Source organism: Anabrus simplex, chromosome 5 (genome assembly GCF_040414725.1).
Source record: "Anabrus simplex isolate iqAnaSimp1 chromosome 5, ASM4041472v1, whole genome shotgun sequence".
NCBI classification, from domain to species: domain Eukaryota; kingdom Metazoa; phylum Arthropoda; class Insecta; order Orthoptera; family Tettigoniidae; genus Anabrus; species Anabrus simplex.
In genome coordinates this window covers 26,431,832-26,453,498 of record NC_090269.1, presented here as the reverse complement: position 1 = coordinate 26,453,498, position 21,667 = coordinate 26,431,832, and the positions used below count along the sequence as shown (strand labels likewise).

At 36.5% G+C, this 21,667-nt stretch overlaps 1 protein-coding gene across 6 annotated transcripts in view; it reads right to left on the bottom strand.

Moving 5' to 3' along the window:
* The window catches only part of LOC136873686 (adenylate cyclase type 2), a 551,897-nt gene that overhangs the window by 88,033 nt on the left and 442,197 nt on the right, over positions 1-21,667 (bottom strand). For all 6 annotated transcript variants that reach the window (XR_010860155.2, XM_067146802.2, XM_067146806.2 and 3 more), the window contains 5 exons: positions 18,418-18,567; positions 18,165-18,286; positions 9,075-9,219; positions 4,729-4,865; positions 3,071-3,226 (listed from right to left, as the gene is read on the bottom strand). Coding sequence is in view for 5 of the 6 variants with exons in the window: in XM_067146802.2 (XP_067002903.1) it covers positions 3,071-3,226; positions 4,729-4,865; positions 9,075-9,219; positions 18,165-18,286; positions 18,418-18,567 (710 nt within the window). In the remaining variant the exon portion in view is untranslated. The remainder of the gene's footprint in view (positions 1-3,070; positions 3,227-4,728; positions 4,866-9,074; positions 9,220-18,164; positions 18,287-18,417; positions 18,568-21,667) is intronic.

Here is a 21,667-nt window from a genome sequence, read left to right as displayed (position 1 = left end):
CTTTTAAGTGCTGAGTTACCAGTTGACTGTTTGGTACCTCAGTGCTGAGTTTTTTCTTTCTATGTGAAAAAAATTTGTAGAAGTCTCCATTTTTAACTTATCAGTGGGGTGATTAGCTTAAAATGTTTATAAATATTGTTTCTTTATAAATATAAATGCAAATGGAAAATCCTACCCTTATGTTCAATATTATTTTGAGAGAAAACAAAATTATTTTTGTGTCCATGAGTACATCACATTTATACACAGTCAAGAGCCCAAAATAAAATGATCTCCTAAAAACTGTAGGCAACTAATACATGTAACGCCATACAAGTACATAAGTTGATATTTTAAAATACTTTCTAAATCTGGACTGTGGTAAGAGTTAATGTTTTCCACTGGTTATTTGTGATACCAATTTGTTCAACCAGCTGCACCAAATTTACTGGTACAATAGTTTTAAAAAAATCAATGATTTTGGGGTTGTCATCAAACACTACTTGGCTCTGAGAGTCTGTCACATTTACTTGAATGTCTGGTGGAGAAAAATCATCCATCCACCATGAAAATAGTGATGAAATAGCTTTTGAATTCACCATGTTTTTCTTCTTCTGTTTAGAAGGAGGCTCTGTTTCTCTCTCACTTAAAATACTTTCAGCAATCTCTGTATCACTCTTACTTTCAAAATCGCTTAACAGTTCATTAAAATTGTACCAGGCGGTACACCTCCATGCCGCTAATTCAAACATTGCGCCAGTTGAAACTCCTCTACTGGAGAAAGCCTGAACTTTAACAACCACATTAATTCTAAGGTTTCTCAGAAGATGTCTCTACTGTAAATTTTGAAGTGTTCTGAACTACGTCTGTTTCGATTTGTATTTGTTTGCTCTGTAGTAAGTAGTGTGAACATTCTCTTCTAGATGGCACTACTTAAGAACTACAATTGTGCACCCTAGTGCAAAGTGAAGGAACTTTTTTTTGGAGAAATTTGGTATTCATAAGTTTGTTCTTTGTTAAATTTCTTTCAGTCATTGTTTGGGTTGGCAGTATAACCCTTCTCTTTCCGCCAGTTTTGAATCTGACCAATGAGTAATTTCTGTAATTAATTTTCCACCAATCCTAGATGTCTTCTTCAGTTTTGACTTGTAATCTTTAGCCGACCAATAAAAATTTATGGGCGGGTTGTTATCATTCATGAAAGGTCTCGAATGTTCCACGAGGGTATATAAACTGCTGATTTTTTGGTCTTGGGGCCACTTCAGTAACATCTCTCCTTGTGTGATTATGTAGCAGGGGGCGGGAAGCGCCTCTTTCTTCGGGCAGCAGTTCATCTATAAGGTAATGGCCATTTTATAACTTCATTTCTTGCTAGCTCAGCAGTTTAACCCACGGGGCAGGTTCGAAACCTTTCTAATGTAACCTATCTTTAAAATGTAATAGACATTTGGTAAATTTTGGCTTTTTAACTATAAATTGGGATAGAGAGTGCCTAACCCTCTCGAGCTCCCACTCATATTGTTCTGAGGTGACTACGTTTTCATTTCCATTTTTCCTCCCTTCGTAATGTAAATAAGTTTTCTTATCGTGTCACCTCCGTAGTATGGGATTAGCCCTTGCATAAGCGACCTAGTGCCAAATAGGTTTTAAAAATGTATTAGGAGTGCAAGTTACGCCTCCATTCAACTCAGAATTTTGGGCCATGTAATTGACCTGTTTCTTTACTGAATAGGCCTCAGTAGGTTGGGTATTATTACCCCTGTTCTTGTGTGCCTGGAGGGCAGATTGAAGGTGGAGTTTGGTGTGGCCTTTGAATAGGCTTGAACTTTGAGAGCGGGTTTGCTCTTTCTTAAAAGTGGATTTTCTGTGTGCCTCGAGGAGGCTTTACTGGGTAATTGGGAGCAAGTGCTCCTTGGCATGATTGGGGTTTTCTGCCCCTTTGTTGAACCTTGTATATAGGTAAAGTTGGGCTCATTGCTCAAGGATTGTGAGTCTGGGGCTCGAAGCCCAAATCCAGTAACAAACTGTAATTGTACTTTCTTAATTTGTTGATATGCTACTGGGTGCCTGTTGTACTTGTTATTTCTTGATCTTGAAAAGAAAATATAACCTTTATTAAATTTTAAATTAACTTTAACTTCGTAATTGAGACCTATTCCACCCAGCACCTTCTTTCACCTTTGCTGGTCCATCAAAGATCCGTAACAAAAATCATCATCTGCATCATCACTTTCCGCTGTGGTTAATAACTGAAAGACTCTTTGATCCGAAATAACATCGCTGCAAGAGCAACTGTAGCTTGTTGTTCTGTCATGTTTGTTTACATCATAGATGAATTCCGCAGACGTCTACAAAAAGCTCTGTAAGTTACTTCCCGAAGCTATAAACCATGATCAGTTAGTTCTACATAATGCCCAACAGATGACAAAACATGCCAAAGATCGAATCGGCACTCGAGAGTGAACTGGGAAACTCAAAGAAAGTAAAGTTCTCATGCACTGTCTATAGACGGGCATAGCACTACTGGACCGGCCGTGTCAGCCCGCCTATAGGTGGGCATAGCACTCATTGGGTTAAAACGGTTTGTTTCCTTCATGATTTCTTGTTAAGAATGGACCCAGTGGTATGGAACTTATTTACTAATTTACGTACTGTACTCCTATGGGGAGGGAAATTTGCGAATGAATCGAAAGGGGCACTCTGTATAAGAAGAATGCTAGCATAGCATAACACAACAAATACATGCTGTTCTACTGTATGCATCACTAGTTAAACACATGATTACTTTAATATTTCTACAGAAATGACTCTATTTTAAAACAAACACATTCAACATGCTACCAATACCACAGATGTTAAAATAAACTATTGAAATAGTTATCGCTACTGTACTGCATTAGATCGTCTTGGCCGGTCATGAAGCAAGATATCTCTCGGCAAATGAGTCACCCGGCCACGCTATCGCCTTTCGTGCATGTTCCCCTGACACACAGAGCAAGCCGAAAGAAGACCCTGTACTATCAAGTCTTGCAATTTTAATAACATCCAAAAACAAATTATGGGCTAAGATCTGTAAGAACAACTTGCTCACCCTGGTTCTCCTGCTTGTTCCATATGGTTGGCAATAATGACATCATGGGACCATACATCAAACTGCCACTTCCAAGCACCAAGGATCCCACTAAGGATACTTCCAGTATGGATACCAATTCTCATGTCTAAGTTGTGCTTCAATCTACAACCTTCCCTAAACAATTACAAGAAAATTTTTGGAAATGACACATACAACTACTAAAATAATTTTATGATAAATATATAAAAAGATTTATATTTCAGTTATATGCAGAATTAAATATTTGTATCACTTATTACTACAAATCCTTCAAAAACATTTAATAAACATGTTATGCCACTATGGTAAACATTGTAGTCAACACTCTTGGTAGCAAAAGCTAAAATTTCATATAGATATACTGAATGTTAAAATATAGAAATTTGTCAGCTCACAAAGTGTTATACCAAATTCCCTGTGGCTTTTAATGGTTAATTCATTATTTCATTGGAGCTTTTCAGTTTGTAAAATGAAGTCCTCCTGTATCCACCAGAATTTGTTTACAAGCTGATTGGCATGGCATGCTAGGAATGTACCCGTCCTTCCCACTCACTACAGCTCAAAACAAAGCAATGAGGTTTGGTACAAGGAGCTAGCATGCTTACTACGCAGCCACCGGTAGTTTTAGATAATAATGCTGGAGAAAGTTCTTTCCAGAAAACTGAAAAGGTCTAATGAGATTATTTATTTACTATTTACTTTTAAGATGAGTACGGACACGGCCATACCCAGAATTTTTTTTCTGAAGGGGGGTGGGGGTGGGGATTGGCTTCCAGAAAAACTATACATTTAGTAACAAATAATTTTTACTTTCAAATGGATTTCACAGATCAGTTTTAGAGCAGTACATTTTACAATTCAAAGGGTGAAGTAGAAAGGTAGCCTAGATTCATATCTGTCTGGTGGGTAGAACATGTGCATTCAGTGTGACACAAAGATTTCTGTCATTTGTTTAAAAATGGAGGTAAGAATATGTTTTACTGTATTAAAAATATTTAGAGGTTTGATTCATTTAGAAAAAAAATCTTCTAGCAGCTCGATAACATGAAAATATTTTTGTATATTTATTGAAAACAATCTTTATGGTGCAAAATATATTAAGAACATAAAAAGAAAAAACAATCCATATATCTCACCAAAATTAATATTTCCATTTATGTTTTTAGTAAATTTGTTTACAATATTCATAGAGAAATATTTAAAGATGGCACAGATTTTATAGGTTAAATGAAATTGTTTATTTTGCAAATTCTTGTTTTTATAATATATCTAATTTATTGTAGGCTATTTTAAAACCCGCATATGCTGATTAAATTTGTCAAGTTTAGTTTTATTTTGCAGGGGATTTGAACCCCACTAACCTCTCCCCTGGGCATGGCCTTGAGTAGGGAAGTTGGTATAACTCTTTGCTATCGAATACAATTCTATTTAAAAAAATAATAATGTTATCAGATTCGGATCACATTTTATTCAGTTGAACAAACACAACTATATTGCTACTAATGAAGATATTTCTATTGTGAATATTGCATATCATAGAATATCTAATTCTCTTTTACCTTTAGTTTCATGGAATTTATAGGCAAGTAACATATTTCTATTTTGACTAAACATCATTAATTAAGAATAGCTCTAACCTTACATCCCTGATGATTCCAATCATGTCAAGTCCCAGGTCAACACAACTTTTGGCATGGTGTGGGTTGGACTCAGGGATGCCTGATACACAGTAGTAACAGTCACCCAGGAACTTTATTCTCAGGACACCCCTCTCCTGGAAAGCACTATTCCTAGGTCAGGTTATGGCAATGCTAACATAATTATTACAAGCAGTTAATACTTGCTTCTTTAAAAATAATGAATTAATCTTATGATATAATTTCCATCACTCATAAAAGCTACAGTACCTACACTAAAGATATGATCATGTTAATTATTTGCAATATTTAGAGCAGCAGTTCTTATAGGGTATGCCACGGCACAATGCTGTGCCCAAAAATTGCCTAGCTGCGCTGCAAAAGAATAATACATTGTACACTGGGAGAATATGAACACCTAAAAACAGGGGTATGTATGAAATATTTTAACACTTTCACTCCAGTTGACTGCTGTAGGAGTCAAGCTGGAGCTGTGCCTCACAGCCGGTCGACTGCTGTAGAAGTCAAGTGTCTTTTGGCTGTTTTCCATTTCACTACAATAGACTGCTGGAGAAGTTTAGCTTTGGAGGTCTCTCATGGTTGTCTTGGGAGTCTATAATTATGGCTATGTTCACCACATGACAGGAGTAACCAGTTCGAAGACAAAAGCAATGTGTCTGGTATGCTACTCACTTTGCACCTAGTTGCTCCCTGTGCTGACGTGTTGTGCTTCTCACCTTAGCTTTCAATCGCTTTGAAATTGTGAAAGGCCTGATGTTGGAAGAAAGATATACTGTGGACGAATCCCTTGCCTTCATATTGGGTAGTGACTTTGAAGAAGATGACGATGGTAGTGATTTATCATCGGATTCTGGTGACCGAATGACTTCAATCACACCTTCTACTTCAGGCACGTTTTCTACTCCAGTTACCGCTTCCTTGTCTAAAAGTTTGGCCTACTTCGATGATTCAACTGAAGATGAAGATAGTGAGGGTGAAGACCAGGTGCCTGAACCACCTAAACTGAAAAAAGAAGAACCTGAATCTAAGTTCGACGCAGCTAATTCCAGACTGAAAAGTTTAGTGGACAATGCTAGCATGTTAAGTTTCTTTCAGCTGTTTTTTAACATGAGTATCATAACTCTTCTATGTGAGGAGACTAACAGATAATGAATGAAAAGTGCTAAAAATATAATCATAAGCATTTCACCGAATATGCATTACAAATACAGTAAAATACTTAAAAATGCCTGTCCTCTCCTCACGTCACGAGCTGACTGCGGACGGGAGAATGGAGCGAGACAAGTATCCCATTCAGCGGGCTCAGTGAGCCACCCGTTGCTTGCATCCAGAGGGTAACTCTACCATACTTGCTATGCCGGAGTGAAAGGGTTAATAATTAAATCAATCACCATTATTACTATTTATTTATTAACGCTATTTATTAATCTTCAAGAAGTTCAACGATGTAATACAAACTGAAAAATTAAGAATATTCTGTCACTAATTACATCATTGTTAAAACCCAGTGGAAAATGTGGGCTTGTTTACTTTTTCATAGTCGTTCATTACAGATGAAACACCCACACCTGTAGTTCTTAATCTACAGAAAGAAGCAACTCTTCCATTTCTCATTTTAACGTTGGTCAGTGTCAAAAGTCCCTGTCTGCACAGGTAAGTTGTAGAAAACTGAAGTAGTATAGGTAGAGTATGAGTGATCAAGATGTTTCTCAAGCATTCTGGTAGTTCCTACACTTTCTGCTATGGTTAGTGATCTCTTGAAACTTTCCCCTAATGTCTTTCTACAGCATGCCAGATGTGCTCCAGTATTCCACAAGGTGAAACAGTGTGCTGCAAACCAAAACACTTCAAGAATCCCTGATTTAGAGTAACACTTTTGAATGAAAGAGAAAGTTGAATTAAATTATACTATTAAATCTGTAATCGATGCTGATGGTGGTGATGATGACTATTGTTTTAAGATAGAATTGTCATAATCCAAAAGTCCAAAATCAGGACATAGTTTACTTATTAGTAGAGACGATATAAGGAATCACTTATCATAAGAATATAAGGTTAGCATGTTTGTATCAACTTCATTTAATGATGAGAACGTGTATTACTATAAAATTGAGTACTTATGATGCACTGAGTGTTTATACACCACTCGTACTTCTCAGAGCCAAGAATAGAAGAAAGGAACTTGGTCTAATTTTGAATAACCCTATGAAACTCACTGCAACTACATGTTTTATGTTGCACATGTTTCCATGACATATTATTTATTATTATTTATGCCTTTATTTCCATGGCATGACTCAGGCTATGAAGCCTGCTATTCTGCCAGACCATGTCTTATAATGAACATACTGTTCACAATATATTATTCATATTACACACAAAATAATACTAAACTGTACACACGGTTATAAAAAATTAAAGGAAAGAAACAGAAACGTATCTAAAACAATCCAGAATAAATAAAATTGCCCTAATGCATCAATAAGAACAAATTTAGTAAAACTTAGTGACACACAGAATGAAAAAAAAAAAAAAAAAAAGGAAAGTAGAATTCATATATTTACACTCAACTTGATTTGTCCAAGTACCACTACCAACATTTCTTGTTATATGCCTGTTCAGATAGGGTGTCCCTTAGGTCATTGGGCAACGAATTCCATGTTCAAATTGTACTGACAACAAAAGAATTATTGTAGAGGGTCGATCTATGATTTGGTATTTTGAGGGTTACATTAGCTGCAGCTCTGGTCAGGATGTTATGAATGGTTGAGAGCAGCTAGAAAGAATGTTAGATAAGAGGGTGTCTGCTTGTATATTATTTTGTGGAGTAGAAGCAACGAATGATAGCTATGATGCTGGTTTAGTTTAAGCCAATTTAACTCATGGAATGCAGGAGTTATATAATGAAATTTTGGGATGTTCAGTATATAGCGGATGCAAGTATTCTGAACTCTCTGAAGTCTATTAGTCCGCCATACACAACATCAACCAACAGCTTTCTGACCTTGAAAGGAAGTAAATCTTTCATTCTTTTAAGTGAGTGAAGGGAGGAAAAATACTTGTTGGCAACCCTATTGTAAGAGGAAGTACAACTACATAAACATTCTAACCATATCTCCAGATCTGTAATCAGCTTGGATGGAAGAATAGCACAAGGTTCACGTCCTTTGTAAATTAAGCAAAGTTTAAAAACTCTGCAAAAGTGTATTTTGAATGGATATGCCATTGATAAAAGCACAAATCTGTGCTGAATTACAGCTACAAGGTGTTAGAAAATACTCAACTTTGGAGGACCAGAAATACCTACTGCCTTCTTTTGCAAACATTCTAATTTCATGAGGGTCTGGAACATCTGTGCAATAGCCATCCATAATAATCAGATTTTACTTTATAATTATACCATATGAAATGGCACATCAATTCTCAAGTATTTCAATTCTTGCTTCCTTCTTCCACTTTTGTTGCTTCCAATCTTCGATGATTTATGCAAATTCTCAAAAGAGTAGCTTTACATTTAGTTTCATCGTTACTTAAAGTGAGTGTTATAATGTAATGTTCAAGCTTGGTGAGAGGTCTTCTATTATGGACCAGACATCACCATAATCATAATCCGAGCATAAGGTATGTGAAAGCAGTAAAATATTCACAGGAGTCAATCAGTGTAAACAATAGGAAGGCAGAACCCATTATTGGAAAATAGAAGCAATGATAGAAATAAATATATAAATTAGAAAATGGAGGTGATAAGATAAAATGATGAACAGGGAACAGATTTGAAACTTATGAACTCAGTTGTGAAACGTAAGTGGACATTTAAGAGTACTGCACTTAGAGTAATTTAGTACTTATTTGATAACTATGATTAAAATTACCTGTCTTAGCTCAGTTTAAATTTTAAACCATGTTATTTTAACCACATGCATCTAGACATTGTTGCAGCATTTAAAAATATAGCATATTGCTTCTAGCAACTGTTTCTCTTTCAAGATCTTTAGAGGACCTTCTTTGTCCTAGCATATATTCTGCACATGTGCAAGGTCCATTTACAAAGTAATATAGAGCCATGGAAAGTATTCAAAACAATTCATTACTTTTAAAAACCTCATAATATTAGTAATATATGAAAATAAGAGTTAACAATAGAAGTTGGATAAAAATGATATAAGTGAAGAACTGAGAGAAAGAAATGGGAAGCAATAGAAGACTGAGTTTGGAGTCCTGTGTTGAGAGGGACATTAGGACAGAGGGTCAAAACCTAACTGATGATTATTTCTCATGATATGAAAGGCCAAGTTGTGGTGCTAATATTTGATTTATATATTTACCTCAGAAGCCTCATCAAATCTTCCAAATAGTTCATTAAGAGTCTCAACTAGTTTTGTTGGCTGCAAGGACACAGTGAGCTGAGAATAGTTCACAACATCTGCATACAACACACTGACATTGCGGTGAGACCTTACATACATGTCACTAGAAAGGAAAGCAAACTAAAGTTTAGACTGCTATTTTAAACATAAGTTATCAGAGTTTTACTGTGATTAATAAATTATAGCACCAGTAACAGATGGATACACACCAATACAAATTAATTTTGAGACTTGCAAACAGATGGAAGTATCACTTTCATTTTTAACTGAGAACACATTAAGAGTAAATGTGAACATGTTTCTTTGACCATTCATTCAAGCCTTAGCTGAAAGAATCACATAACCAAATTAAAATTAAACAAAGTACTCTAGAAGCCACATGCCATTAATATTAATAATGTATCAATGTGTGAATTGTATGGTTTTCATCCTGTGATATTTTGTAGGAATTACTTCCATATATTCAAAATCATGATTTTCCCATCACTATATGCATTAAACATCCATGTAAAGAGAGAAATATTAGTTAAAAATTGAAATATAATAAAAACATTATAATGCCCTTTCTTATAATTTTAGGTACATAAATAGTGCGTATATGAGCAGTATTACAGAGTAGCTTTGAGGACAAAGGATCCCCTATATAACAGTACCAAATACTGAAATATACCTTGCTTATTCATATTATTTGCCTGCTGCCATTTCATGATGGATACAGTACTTTTGTATCCATCTCTTGGCACAGGCCAGAGTAAAGTGTAGCTTCCACTGAAGTCCCAGTCTCATCCATGGCTGTGACAATATGGAAGCTGCTGGGGTATGGGTGTTGCTGAGTAATGACATTCAGAGCACAACTAGTGCATCTGAGTGTTATGAAAGGTGTTGCTCATAGGGTCAGTCGTGCTGCAATAGCACTTTCTGAACCAGTGAGGAAAGCAATGGCAAACTACCTCACTCATCGTCTTGCCTAGTACACCTCATTTTGGTGCTACCATTGGTTTTTGTGGTTTCCTTATAACCACATAACCTTTGGTGGTGCTATTTGAGGATCCAACCAGCCTCTGGGCGATGACTTAACAGACAGACATTCATATTATAACTGAAAAATATCCTTTCATCGCCATAAGAGCTATATGCGTCGGTGTGACGTAAAGCAAAAAAAAAAAAAAAAAAAAAGATAGAAGAAGAAATAAGTAAATGAAAATCTGTGGAAGAATAATGGAAGTAATTTTTAAAAGTTGTCAAAAATATTTTTTTACTTATGTTTTGTAATGTATTTTCTTGCATTCAGCTTATATAGTCTAACATTTTACATATTCTATATTTTGACTATAATAGAGAATTAATGAATGACTAATCAGAGGAAGCTATTATTTACAATATTAGTATACTGGTACTCAAGAATACAGAATCCATAAACTATCTACATAAAGAATAGCTACATCTTAATCAAATGCAGGAGAAAGAATGGAAACGTTTCCAATATTTTCAGTGGTAAAAATGTTTCTTTTGTGAAAAGACTTGTTTGCATATATGAACAAGTTCAACACAACAGACAGCTTTCAAACAAGATGAAGCTGTCTTTCAGCAACTACTGTATTTGTTGAGTTATATGTAATATCAATACCATAATTACAGCTAAGAAAGTAGTATATACTTTCTTTGTTTTAAAGCTCGGGAAGAACTCTTCCACTTTTATTTCACCGGTACTTAAGACTTATTAGCATTTCCTTGGAGAACACCACAATGCCATCACAACATTCTTGGAAGGAATTTGCCAAATATTCCACAGATTCTCCATCTTCATCCAAGTGTTTATCCTACTGGTATAGGGTCTGCTGGATGGATCAAGGAACGCAATTTCCTACGACTGAATACATCATTATGCTGTAGGTGAAAAGCTCTTACGCCGTGTTGATTCCACAGATTTTCTCAATAGGAGCAGCATTTCAAGATCTTTGACATGATAAAATATTTACTAAATTGTGAAAAGAAACAGAAGAAACAGTTGTGTCTTTTTTAATCACTGTTCAAGCCTATCTGCCAAATTCAATGTAATTTTTAAAGTCAGGTTGAGTATCTCCTTTTGAGTTTCTCATTGACTTCACAGAATATTAACTTGTTCATTAGTTATAGTATATTGCAACACATTATTATCGATCCCAGAGATTTAAAATTATCCATCTTCACTGAGCTGAACAAGAAGTTCAGATCCTACTTTATGCACAAACCGTTAGTCAAAATTTATAAAGAAGAACCAAAGATCAATATTTTCATAATGATTTTAGCATTATACCAAGATGTGTTTCTTATTCTTTTGCAGTTATTTTCTCCATTTCTTGTCACAGAATAATTGTATTATCCAGGCATGTCTTTTGAATTTTTGGTACACTGATAAGACATGCTTTTCTTGATTTTGGTTTTGTTATTTTGATGTACAGCTTGCATATTGAAGTCACCACACTGATAATTTTAATATTTGCTGGAACTTTATAATTCTTCTTCATGTGTAGGCCTACTCTACCATCCAATATTTTAGTATTGACAATGAAAGTTGTGTTCTTTTTCTCCAAATAAATGAAATGGAGTCCATGTTCAGCTAGGTAAAACAAAAATGAACAAAAAAAAAAAAGCCATTGCTCATTCACTTTATTCTGCAGACACAGTGTGTCTGATATACCATGAAATATTTTGTATGAAACCTTGATATTCTCAGCAAGTCTCCATAGTAGTTCTGCATAGGGTAAAAACATGCACATTAACCATTCAAAACAATAAAAATTTATTGAGCTGATGATTGAGAGAAGTCTTGCATCAAACTAATTCATCTTTTAATAGACAGGCATTGTCTGGAAGCCTTATATGCAGCTGGATGTTTCAACCTGACAAAAAGAGGATGGCTCACGAAGTTGGAATTGGTGGAGAGAATAATCCTAAGGAAGATACTGGCACCCTAAAGAACAGAGGATGGATCATACAGAAAGAAAAGAAACCAAGAATTGTACTTCAGGACAAAAAAGATCTTGGACACCATCCAAACGGGGAGAGCCATGTTCTTTAGACACATCTACAGAATGGACAGGTAGTAAGGTTTTTTGAAACTAGGTGAAAGCTACTGAGTGCTGACATCAAGAGATGAAGGAAGACCCGAAAGGAATGGGAACAATGGAAATGGAAATCAGCAACAGGAAAGTTTACAAGTCAAGAATCAAGAACACCAAGAATTTACAAGAAATTAGATCACGGACCCAAGCAATGTGGGTGGAAGAGAAAAGGAAATTAGAGGATAAATGAATGAAGGAGTATTGGGTGAGGATCAAAGCCCAGAAGCAGCTGAAATTGAATTAATGTGGTGTACAGTTGGTCAAAATGAAAGAAGAAGACAGTGTTGTCTTTTGACTATTAGGCCATGGTCACATTTGGACAAGTACAGCAAGTCTTGTCAAGACAGTTCAGTGGCCAGATGGAATTTACCTCTTCTCATACAGGTAGAGGTGTGAGCATTCACTGTATGATCCAAAATTCTGGAGAACTGAAACCAGGGCCTTGCTGCCACTTTCTGTATAATGGGAAGCATACTCTCTTTAAGAAAAGACCTTTTCTTTTAGTGTGAAAGTAGTTGGAATATTCCTATAATTCAGTCACCTCTTGAAGTAAATGACCTTGGAAGTGGCAGTATTAGCCAGCATATCAGTTTTCTCCAGTTTTATATCATGATTCAGGTGAGTGAATTCATTGTACAGTTATGGAGGCTTCTTCAGTTGATTCATATGACAATGATACGTGTGTTCCTTTTATTTGGTATTAGTACTGCACTTGTAGTTCATAAATATAGGGTGAGAAGATTACGAGTTTCCCGTGCTCGTAGTGAGGGCTGCATGAGGTGTGCAGCCTATACTCACAGCTGGACAATAGGAGTCTGTGGTTAGCCAAAATACAACTGATATTACATCAAAAAGAAATGGAAAATTATGTAAAAAGCCATGTTCTCACTTGTATCACCCAAGAAGATGCTTTCCGTCATTTTTCATATATTTCTAGCATAATATTCATGAAATTATCCTTGCTTTTCATAATTCTCTTGGGGAAATTAAATTAATTTCTTGATGGATTATGATGTTAAGTTCCTCTAAAATGTGTGGATTTGTCCTGTACACTGTCATCTTTGCTTCTTATCTAGAACATTCCTTGTTTTCCAAAATTTAACTTATTTATGAACTGCACTACGACATGGATTTGATCATTAGGGAATTCTCTTTGAAATAACTCCTAACAGCATGAGCCAATTCTGTACTCGTGTATGAATCATGCGAATAAACATTTTTCTCATTACTGCAATATGTATATAAAATGGACATCTTAGACAAAAAGGATTTAAAATAATTTTTGCATTGTTGGTACCAACAGAACAATGCTTCTGGGTACCGACTTTTTTTTTCTTGGAGTCTAGAACCTAACCACACGGCTAACTCCTTAGGAAGAGCAAGATCCATCACCAAGACATTTAATTCAGTCTGGTTAAAACAACCATATTTTGTAGCAGACAATTCTGGAAGATAGTCACAGTCACTGGTCACACTTTCCCTCACTTCTGTATCAGATTTGGCAGAAAAATGTTCAAGATTTTCTGGTCACACAGGGACTGGTACATTAGGTCCATGGGGTACAAGTAAAATGGCTGACTGAACAATTGGATACAAATTTTGCTTTTTATTTTTAAAATCGTACCCCTTCACATCAAACAAAAGAAGTAGCAGTCATTACTATGGCTCAACTACTCTCTCCAAACCAGAGATATTGCAAAATACAGTGACATTCTTTTTTTTCCATTAACCCATTAACATTTTAAGCAAGCCTCGGACCTATGGGAGTAATGGAGTCCCACTCCCATTTGATAGGCAAGGGACTCCTTGGAAACAACTTGGCAAATGAAATGGAATTCGATGGAGAGCTATCAATATTAATGGGGCTTATGGAATAAAGAAGGTAGAACTGGCTGAGTCAGCAAAGAGGATGCATCTGGATGTGCTAGGAGTAAGTGATATTCGGGTAAGGGGAGATAATGAGGAAGAGATAGGAGATTATAAAGTGTACTTGACGGGTGTTAGAAAGGGAAGGGCAGAGTCTGGGGTAGGGCTCTTTATCAGGAATACCATTGCACGCAACATAGTTTCTGTTAGGCACGTAAATGAGCGAATGATGTGGGTAGATTTGTCAGTTGGAGGAATTAGGACAAGAATTGTGTCCATGTATTCACCATGTGAGGGTGCAGATGAGGAGGAAGTTGACAAGTTTTATGAAGCATTGAGTGACATCGTGGTCAAGGTCAACAGCAAGGATAGAATAGTGCTAATGGGCGATTTCAATGCGAGAGTTGGGAATAGAACTAAAGGATACGAAAGGGTGATTGGTAAATGTGGGGAAGATATGGAAGCTAATGGGAATGGGAAGCGTTTGCTGGACTTCTGTGCTAGTATGGGTTTAGCTGTTATGAATACATTCTTCAAGCATAAGGCTATTCACCGCTACACATGGGAGGCTAGGGGTACCAGATCCATAATAGACTATATCTTAACAGACTTTGAATTCAGGAAATCTGTTAGGAATGTACGAGTTTTCGGGGATTTTTCGATGATACAGACCACTATCTGATCTGTAGTGAACTAAGTATCTCTAGGCCTAGGGTAGATAAAGTGAAATCTGTCTGCAAACGAATAAGGGTAGAAAATCTGCAGGAAAGTACATGGATATGATTAGTGAGAAGTTTCGAACAGTAGACAGTAAGCAGGTTCAGGGTATAGAAAGTGAATGGGTGGCACACAGGGATTTGTAGTAGAAACAGCAAGGGAATGCCTAGGAACAACTGTGTGTAAAGATGGGAAAAGGCGAACATCTTGGTGGAATGATGAAGTGAGAGCAGCCTGTAAATGTAAAAAGAAGGCTTATCAGAAATGGCTCCAAACAAGGGCCGAGGCAGACAGGGCTTTGTACGTAGACGAAAGAAACAGAGCAAAACAAATAGTTGTTGAATCCAAAAAGAAGTCATGGGAAGATTTTGGTAATAACCTGGAAAGGCTAGGTCAAGCAGCAGGGAAATCTTTCTGGACAGTAATAAAGAATCTTAGGAAGGGAGGGAAAAAAGAAATGAACAGTGTTTTGAGTAATTCAGGTGAACTCATAATAGATCCCAGGGAATCACTGGAGAGGTGGAGGGAATATTTTGAACATCTTCTCAATGTAAAAAGAAATCATCCTGGTGGTGTTGCAAACAGCCAAGCTCATGGGGAGGAGGAAAATGATGTTTGTGAAATTATGCTTGAGGAAGGGGAAAGGATAGTAAATAAACTCCATTGTCATAAGGCAGCAGGAATAGATGAAATTAGACCTGAAATGGTGAAGTATAGTGGGAAGGCAGGAATGAAATGGCTTCATAGAGTAGTAAAATTAGCGTGGAGTGGTGGTAAGGTACCTTCAGATTGGACAAAAGCGGTAATTGCACCTATCTATAAGCAAGGGAACAGGAAGGATTGCAACAACTATCGAGGTATCTCATTGATTACTATACCAGGCAAAGTATTCACTGGCATCTTGGAAGGGAGGGTGCGATCAGTCGTTGAGAGGAAGTTGGATGAAAACCAGTGTGGTTTCAGACCACAGAGAGGCTGTCAGGATCAGATTTTCAGTATGCGCCAGGTAATTGAAAAATGCTACGAGAAGAATAGGCAGTTGTGTTTATGTTTTGTAGATCTAGAGAAAGCATATGACAGGGTACCGAGGGAAAAGATGTTTACTATACTGGGGGACTATGGAATTAAATAGTAGATTATTAAAATCAATGAAAGGCATTTATGTTGACAATTGGGCTTCAGTGAGAATTGATGGTAGAATGAGTTCTTGGTTCAGAGTACTTACAGGAGTTAGACAAGGCTGTAATCTTTCACCTTTGCTGTTTGTAGTTTACATGGATCATCTGCTGAAAGGTTTAAAATGGCAGGGAGGGATTCACTTAGGTGGAAATGTAGTAAGCAGTTTGGCCTATGCTGACGACTTGGTCTTAATGGCAGACTGTGCCGAAAGCCTGCAGTCTAATATCTTGGAACTTGAAAATAGGTGCAATGAGTATGGTATGAAAATTAGCCTCTCGAAGACTAAATTGATGTCAGTAGGTAAAAATTTCAACAGAATTGAATGTCAGATTGGTGATACAAAGCTAGAACAGGTGGATAATTTCAAGTATTTAGGTTGTATGTTCTCCCAGGATGGTAATATAGTAAGTGAGATTGAATCAAGGTGTAGTAAAGCTAATGCAGTGAGCTCGCAGTTGCGATCAACAGTATTCTGTAAGAAGGAAGTCAGCTCCCAGACGAAACTATCTTTACATTGGTCTGTTTTCAGACCAACTTTGCTTTATGGGAGCGAAAGCTGGGTGGACTCAGGATATCTTATTCATAAGTTAGAAGTAACAGACATGAAAGTAGCAAGAATTATTGCTGGTACAAACAGGTGGGAACAATGGCAGGAGGGTACTCGGAATGAGGAGATAAAGGCTAATTTAGGAATGAAGTCGATGGATGAAGCTGTACGCATAAACTGGCTTCGGTGGTGGGGTCATGTGAGGCGAATGGAGGTGGATAGGTTACCTAAGAGAATAATGGACTCTGTTATGGAGGATAAGAGAAGTAGAGGGAGACCAAGACGACGATGGTTAGACTTGGTTTCTAACGATTTAAAGATAAGAGGTATAGAACTAAATGAGGCCACAACACTAGTTGCAAATCAAGGATTGTGGCGACGTTTAGTAAATTCTCAGAGGCTAGCAGACTGAACGCTGAAAGGCATAACAGTCTATAATGATAATGTATGTATGTATGTAACCCATTGACAAATTTCTTCAGTACATGCTCTACATACTTTGTGTGGTGCCCAGGGTTTGCTTTGGTCTCTAAGTTTGATTCCAAAATATGCATGATATGTCATTTTGACGAATTCTGGGATATTTCACTTCTGTTTCCCACATATGTAACAAAAGTGACTTGCACAATTGAAATGAAATGGCGTATGGCTTTTAGTGCCGGGAGTGTCCAAGGACATGTTCGGCTCGCCAGGTGCAGGTCTTTCAATTTGACACCCGTAGGTGAACTGCGCGTCGTGATGAGGATGAAATGATGATGAAGACGACACATACACCCAGCCCCAGTGCCAGTGAAATTAACCAATGATGGTTAAAATTCCCGACCCTGCCGGGAATCGAACCCGAGACCCCTGTGACCAAAGGCCAGCACGCTAACCATTTAGCTATGGAGCCGGACACTTGCACAATTGAAACATCCTTTATGCTACATGGTAAACACTTTCTTATTGAGCTATAAACTCGCACCAACATACGGTTTCAAACTGACTTTGCTTCCAGAAGAAACAGAACTAACGAAATGTGAGAGGGACAAGATGGTGTGCGTAAGTGCTTGGTAAGATTTATAACACCTCACAAAGTGAAAGGTCAGCATTTCTATCTCCCACAAATAAAGAGAATGGCAAGGCTGCATGTGATCTTACTTGCTTTAACTACCTGGTCTGCACACATCCCCTTTCAGAAGAGAAACATCCGGTGTCCTTGGTTTTTATTATAAACACCTTAAAATTTCATATGTTGACATAATATAAAACTGAATATTGCAGTTTTAATATTTACAATATAATTTTCAAAATGTCATACCATAAAAATTTAAAACTAAATTAATGAAAAAATTATATATGGTAGGAACTTTCTGACTTTGAATTTGATTTCAGTATCCTAAAATTATCTAGAAATATTCAGACTTCAGAGGCAATAATTTCATCACAGACTGGTATAATGTGGCCTGTGAAATAACTTGATTTAATGAAAATATGTCAAATTTGTACTCAATAGCAATGTTATTAATGTTAAAGATAGTGGGCTCAAACCATGGACCTGCAGCCTATTTACAAAATCTTTGATGGATAGCAACCCTATTCTTATGTCAATATGTATACTATTACATTTCATTTTATTAAAAGTGAAAGACTGACCTGAAGGGTTTTCTTCTTAATGGTGTTGCTGGATTATTCTTTAATTGTTGAAATATATTACGAATATCTTTTCTCACATCTTCAACTATATGTCGAGGAAGTATGCTGACCATTAAGTGATCCTGTGAAACAAGAAATTTTACTTACTTGCATATTTGTTAAAGGTTATTTTTAAACAATGGAATTTTTTGGGAAGAATTTTGAACAGAAATACTATATCAATACTTTACTGACTTTGTAAGAAGGGTCTTACCTCTTGCTGCTTTTCATAATCCAACTTAAATGTAGTTTCCACACAAGCTCGTCGATCTAAAAATGTCCTTCGAATTGAAACTTCGTTCATGTAACGGAAGTAGAGGCCAAAGCCATTCACACTTAATAAATAGATAAAATCTGATGCTAGCTGAAAAATATGCATTTAAATGTGGGTAAAATTTATAATTGTTCTTGAAAACATAAAATTATGAAAACATCTTGTCATAAATTACCTGAACTTTCTATGTTTATTGATTTATGAAATGGTTTATAATGATGATGGGGATGACTGATATTTAGGAATATAAATACAGAGGTCATCATCCTGAGTGATACATTTTAAAAATTGGTAACATAAAATCAACAGATAACAAAAGAAAGCTTATCACATGAAGAATTTCTCTTAAGAGGGTGACTTACTTTGCAAGGAATATGAAAGATATGTGCATTGTGAAAGAAAATTAGAAATGTTTCATCAAACAGAAGAAAAATCCTGTATGGGGTGATATGATACTGTCTAGTGATCTAGAGGGGTTAATTGTATTAAAAGGGCAGAGAAGGGTGTATTGTAAGATAAGAATAGTACCATCCCGACATGTTGCGACACATCATTGATGACGTAACTTTGAAGAATATTTAACATATTATACAACTCAATTATGTAATTTCTCTTATTAATTAATTAATTAATTTATGTATGGTATTTATACTTCATATTCAGGCAACACACTTCACTACCAACCAGCACAGAAACACGCAATAGTAATTACATTCCTCCACATAGGGTTGGCGCCAGGAAGGGAATCCGGCAGTAAAACAGGGTCAAATCCTCATGTGCAACACAGTTCACACCCGTTACCGCACAGATGTGGGAAAAGCAGTGGAAGAAGAAGAAGAAGAATTAATTTATTTATAAATACTGAAATATTGCATGTATTTTATAAATATTGGTACTGAAATACTGCATGTATCTGAGCTTTAGAACACATGACTCTTCATTGTAACTGCCTTAGGCCTCTTCATAAATTTCTGAACTGGATTTATGTTAAAAGCACTGACCTTGTTGAATGGGTTTTAAGGTTTAATTTTTTTCCAAAATTCTTTTTTGGGAAGCTTTGATCTGAATTGAGGTTTTGTCTTTGAAAATTTGCTAAAAAAAATAGTCTCACAGTCGGCATTGCTATGTGAAAATGATAAGATTCTGTCATATTTAATAACACCATCAGCTGATTGCATCTGTCTTGCCAGTGCCCACTGAACATCAATTCTCTCCTGCTACTTAAAGAACGAGGAAAAACCGGATTTTCAAAAAAATACAGGTATACTAAATCTGTTCTCAAAATCGGAAGATAAGTCTCTGCGATCAGGAGAGAGGGAGGTAGGACCAAAATTAGGGAGTATCCCACCTAAATCGGGGGAGTTAGCATTTCTGCAACTATTAACACAACGAGACCTGGCATTGGCATTTGCTGAAGAAGCGCTCCATGCTCCAGTAGCCAGCCATCAGCATATCTCGATGTAGTATATTCTTCATAATATACTTCATAGTAGTTCATTTATTCTCTAGTTACAATTTGCTTTACATCGCACTGGCACAGATAGGTCTTATTGCAAAGATGGGATAGGAAAGGGGTAGGAAGGAAGCATCCGTAGCCTTGATGAAGGTACAGATCCAACATTTGCGTGATGATTGTCTAGTTACTAGATGGCACTTGGTGTACGTTCTCTTGTGAATGCACACTGTCGGCCTTGAGTGGAAATTTTTCAACGTGGTTTAGATTTTCACTTTAATGTTATGGTGAAGTTATTTGCGATGGTGGTATCTACTGTCATGATGCTGAAGAGTATCAGACTCCTTGATCTCCTTGAAGAACTCCATTTGTCTGGGTCAATTTTTTGGATGATGCAACTCCATCGTTTATTTGAATGTGGTTGTAACTCATTATATCCAGTTTTATTCCTGCAATGGGATCTGTATTTCTGATCATCTGACTGAGTTTGTGGATGAGCTCTCTGTTTACAAGGTAAAAAGCTTTCTTATAATCTATGAAGACCACATGATACTCTTTCCCTGCATGTCATATGGTATCTTCTGTCTGTTTAATAAGGAAAGTAAATGTGTGATGGGTGCTTTTCCCCTTCCTATAGCGAACTAGTTTTCTGGGATTATTTCCTCAACAAGTATTTTTGTTTGTTAAGATATTTGAGAACATTCAAAGGTCACATTTTCAAGTGCAATACCTTGGTATTAATCTGGACCTTTATTGTAGAGGTTCTCCATGCCTCTGGGATTTTTCTGGTGGTCTGCATTTGTTGAACAACTATGTCCTGTAATCTTCCATTAGATGAAGGGAGTCCTTGAAGTGTTCAGCACAAATGCCATCTGGCCCTGGGGCCTTTCTATTTTTTGCTCTTATTACCTGTTTTATTTCCTCTCTAGTTATTGGGTTGTGGAGTTCTATTGTTTCCAGTGGGGAAGTTCATATGAATTCTCTTTGTGCTGTTGGTTGAGTATGATTTCAAAATGATTTTCCCCATGTTTTCATTGGAACTTTTCTCGCAGATGGTGGATTTTTCTTCCTGAGAACTGTAAAGGCATCTTCTTTTATGATTTCAGCTTGTCTTCTTGCATCTTCCTATTTGTCTATTTTTCATATTGGGATAGGTCTGTGTCTCTTGCATTGAACTTCTTGCACAGTATAACACTGCCAATGTCTCTTTTAATTTAATATAGCATTCCTTGTTGAACCATAGCTCTGCTTTTCTTCTCCTGAGGAATTTTCTGCAGGTATGGAGTGTTTGAGTGCAGAGTTTATAGATTTGTCCAGTTGGTTCTGTTCGATTAGTAATGTTGCTTCTGTAATTCTGTTCATGTTCTGTTTGAGTTCATCCATTTTTAGTTTCCTGGATGCTATGCAGTGTTCTGGGATATCTTTTGGGTGCAGCTGGTGGATAATAACTGTTGTTGCTATTGGGATATGTTTCCTATTAAGCACCATTACTGATGTCCAAAGACCTTCTTGGTTTATTGCATTCATGTCCTCCCTTCTGATAAAAAACAAGGTCTATCGAGGGGTACTAGGTGAAGTGGCACTTCCACCACTTCATGGCACTTCATATTTCACCAAATACTTTTACCAGAATTATGTTTAGAACTTATTTTCGTTATCAGGTATGTTGGCTTTAAAGGAAACATATTTCTGTGTAAATTTGATTTTCCTTATCACGAACATATGTTTTAATAAAAC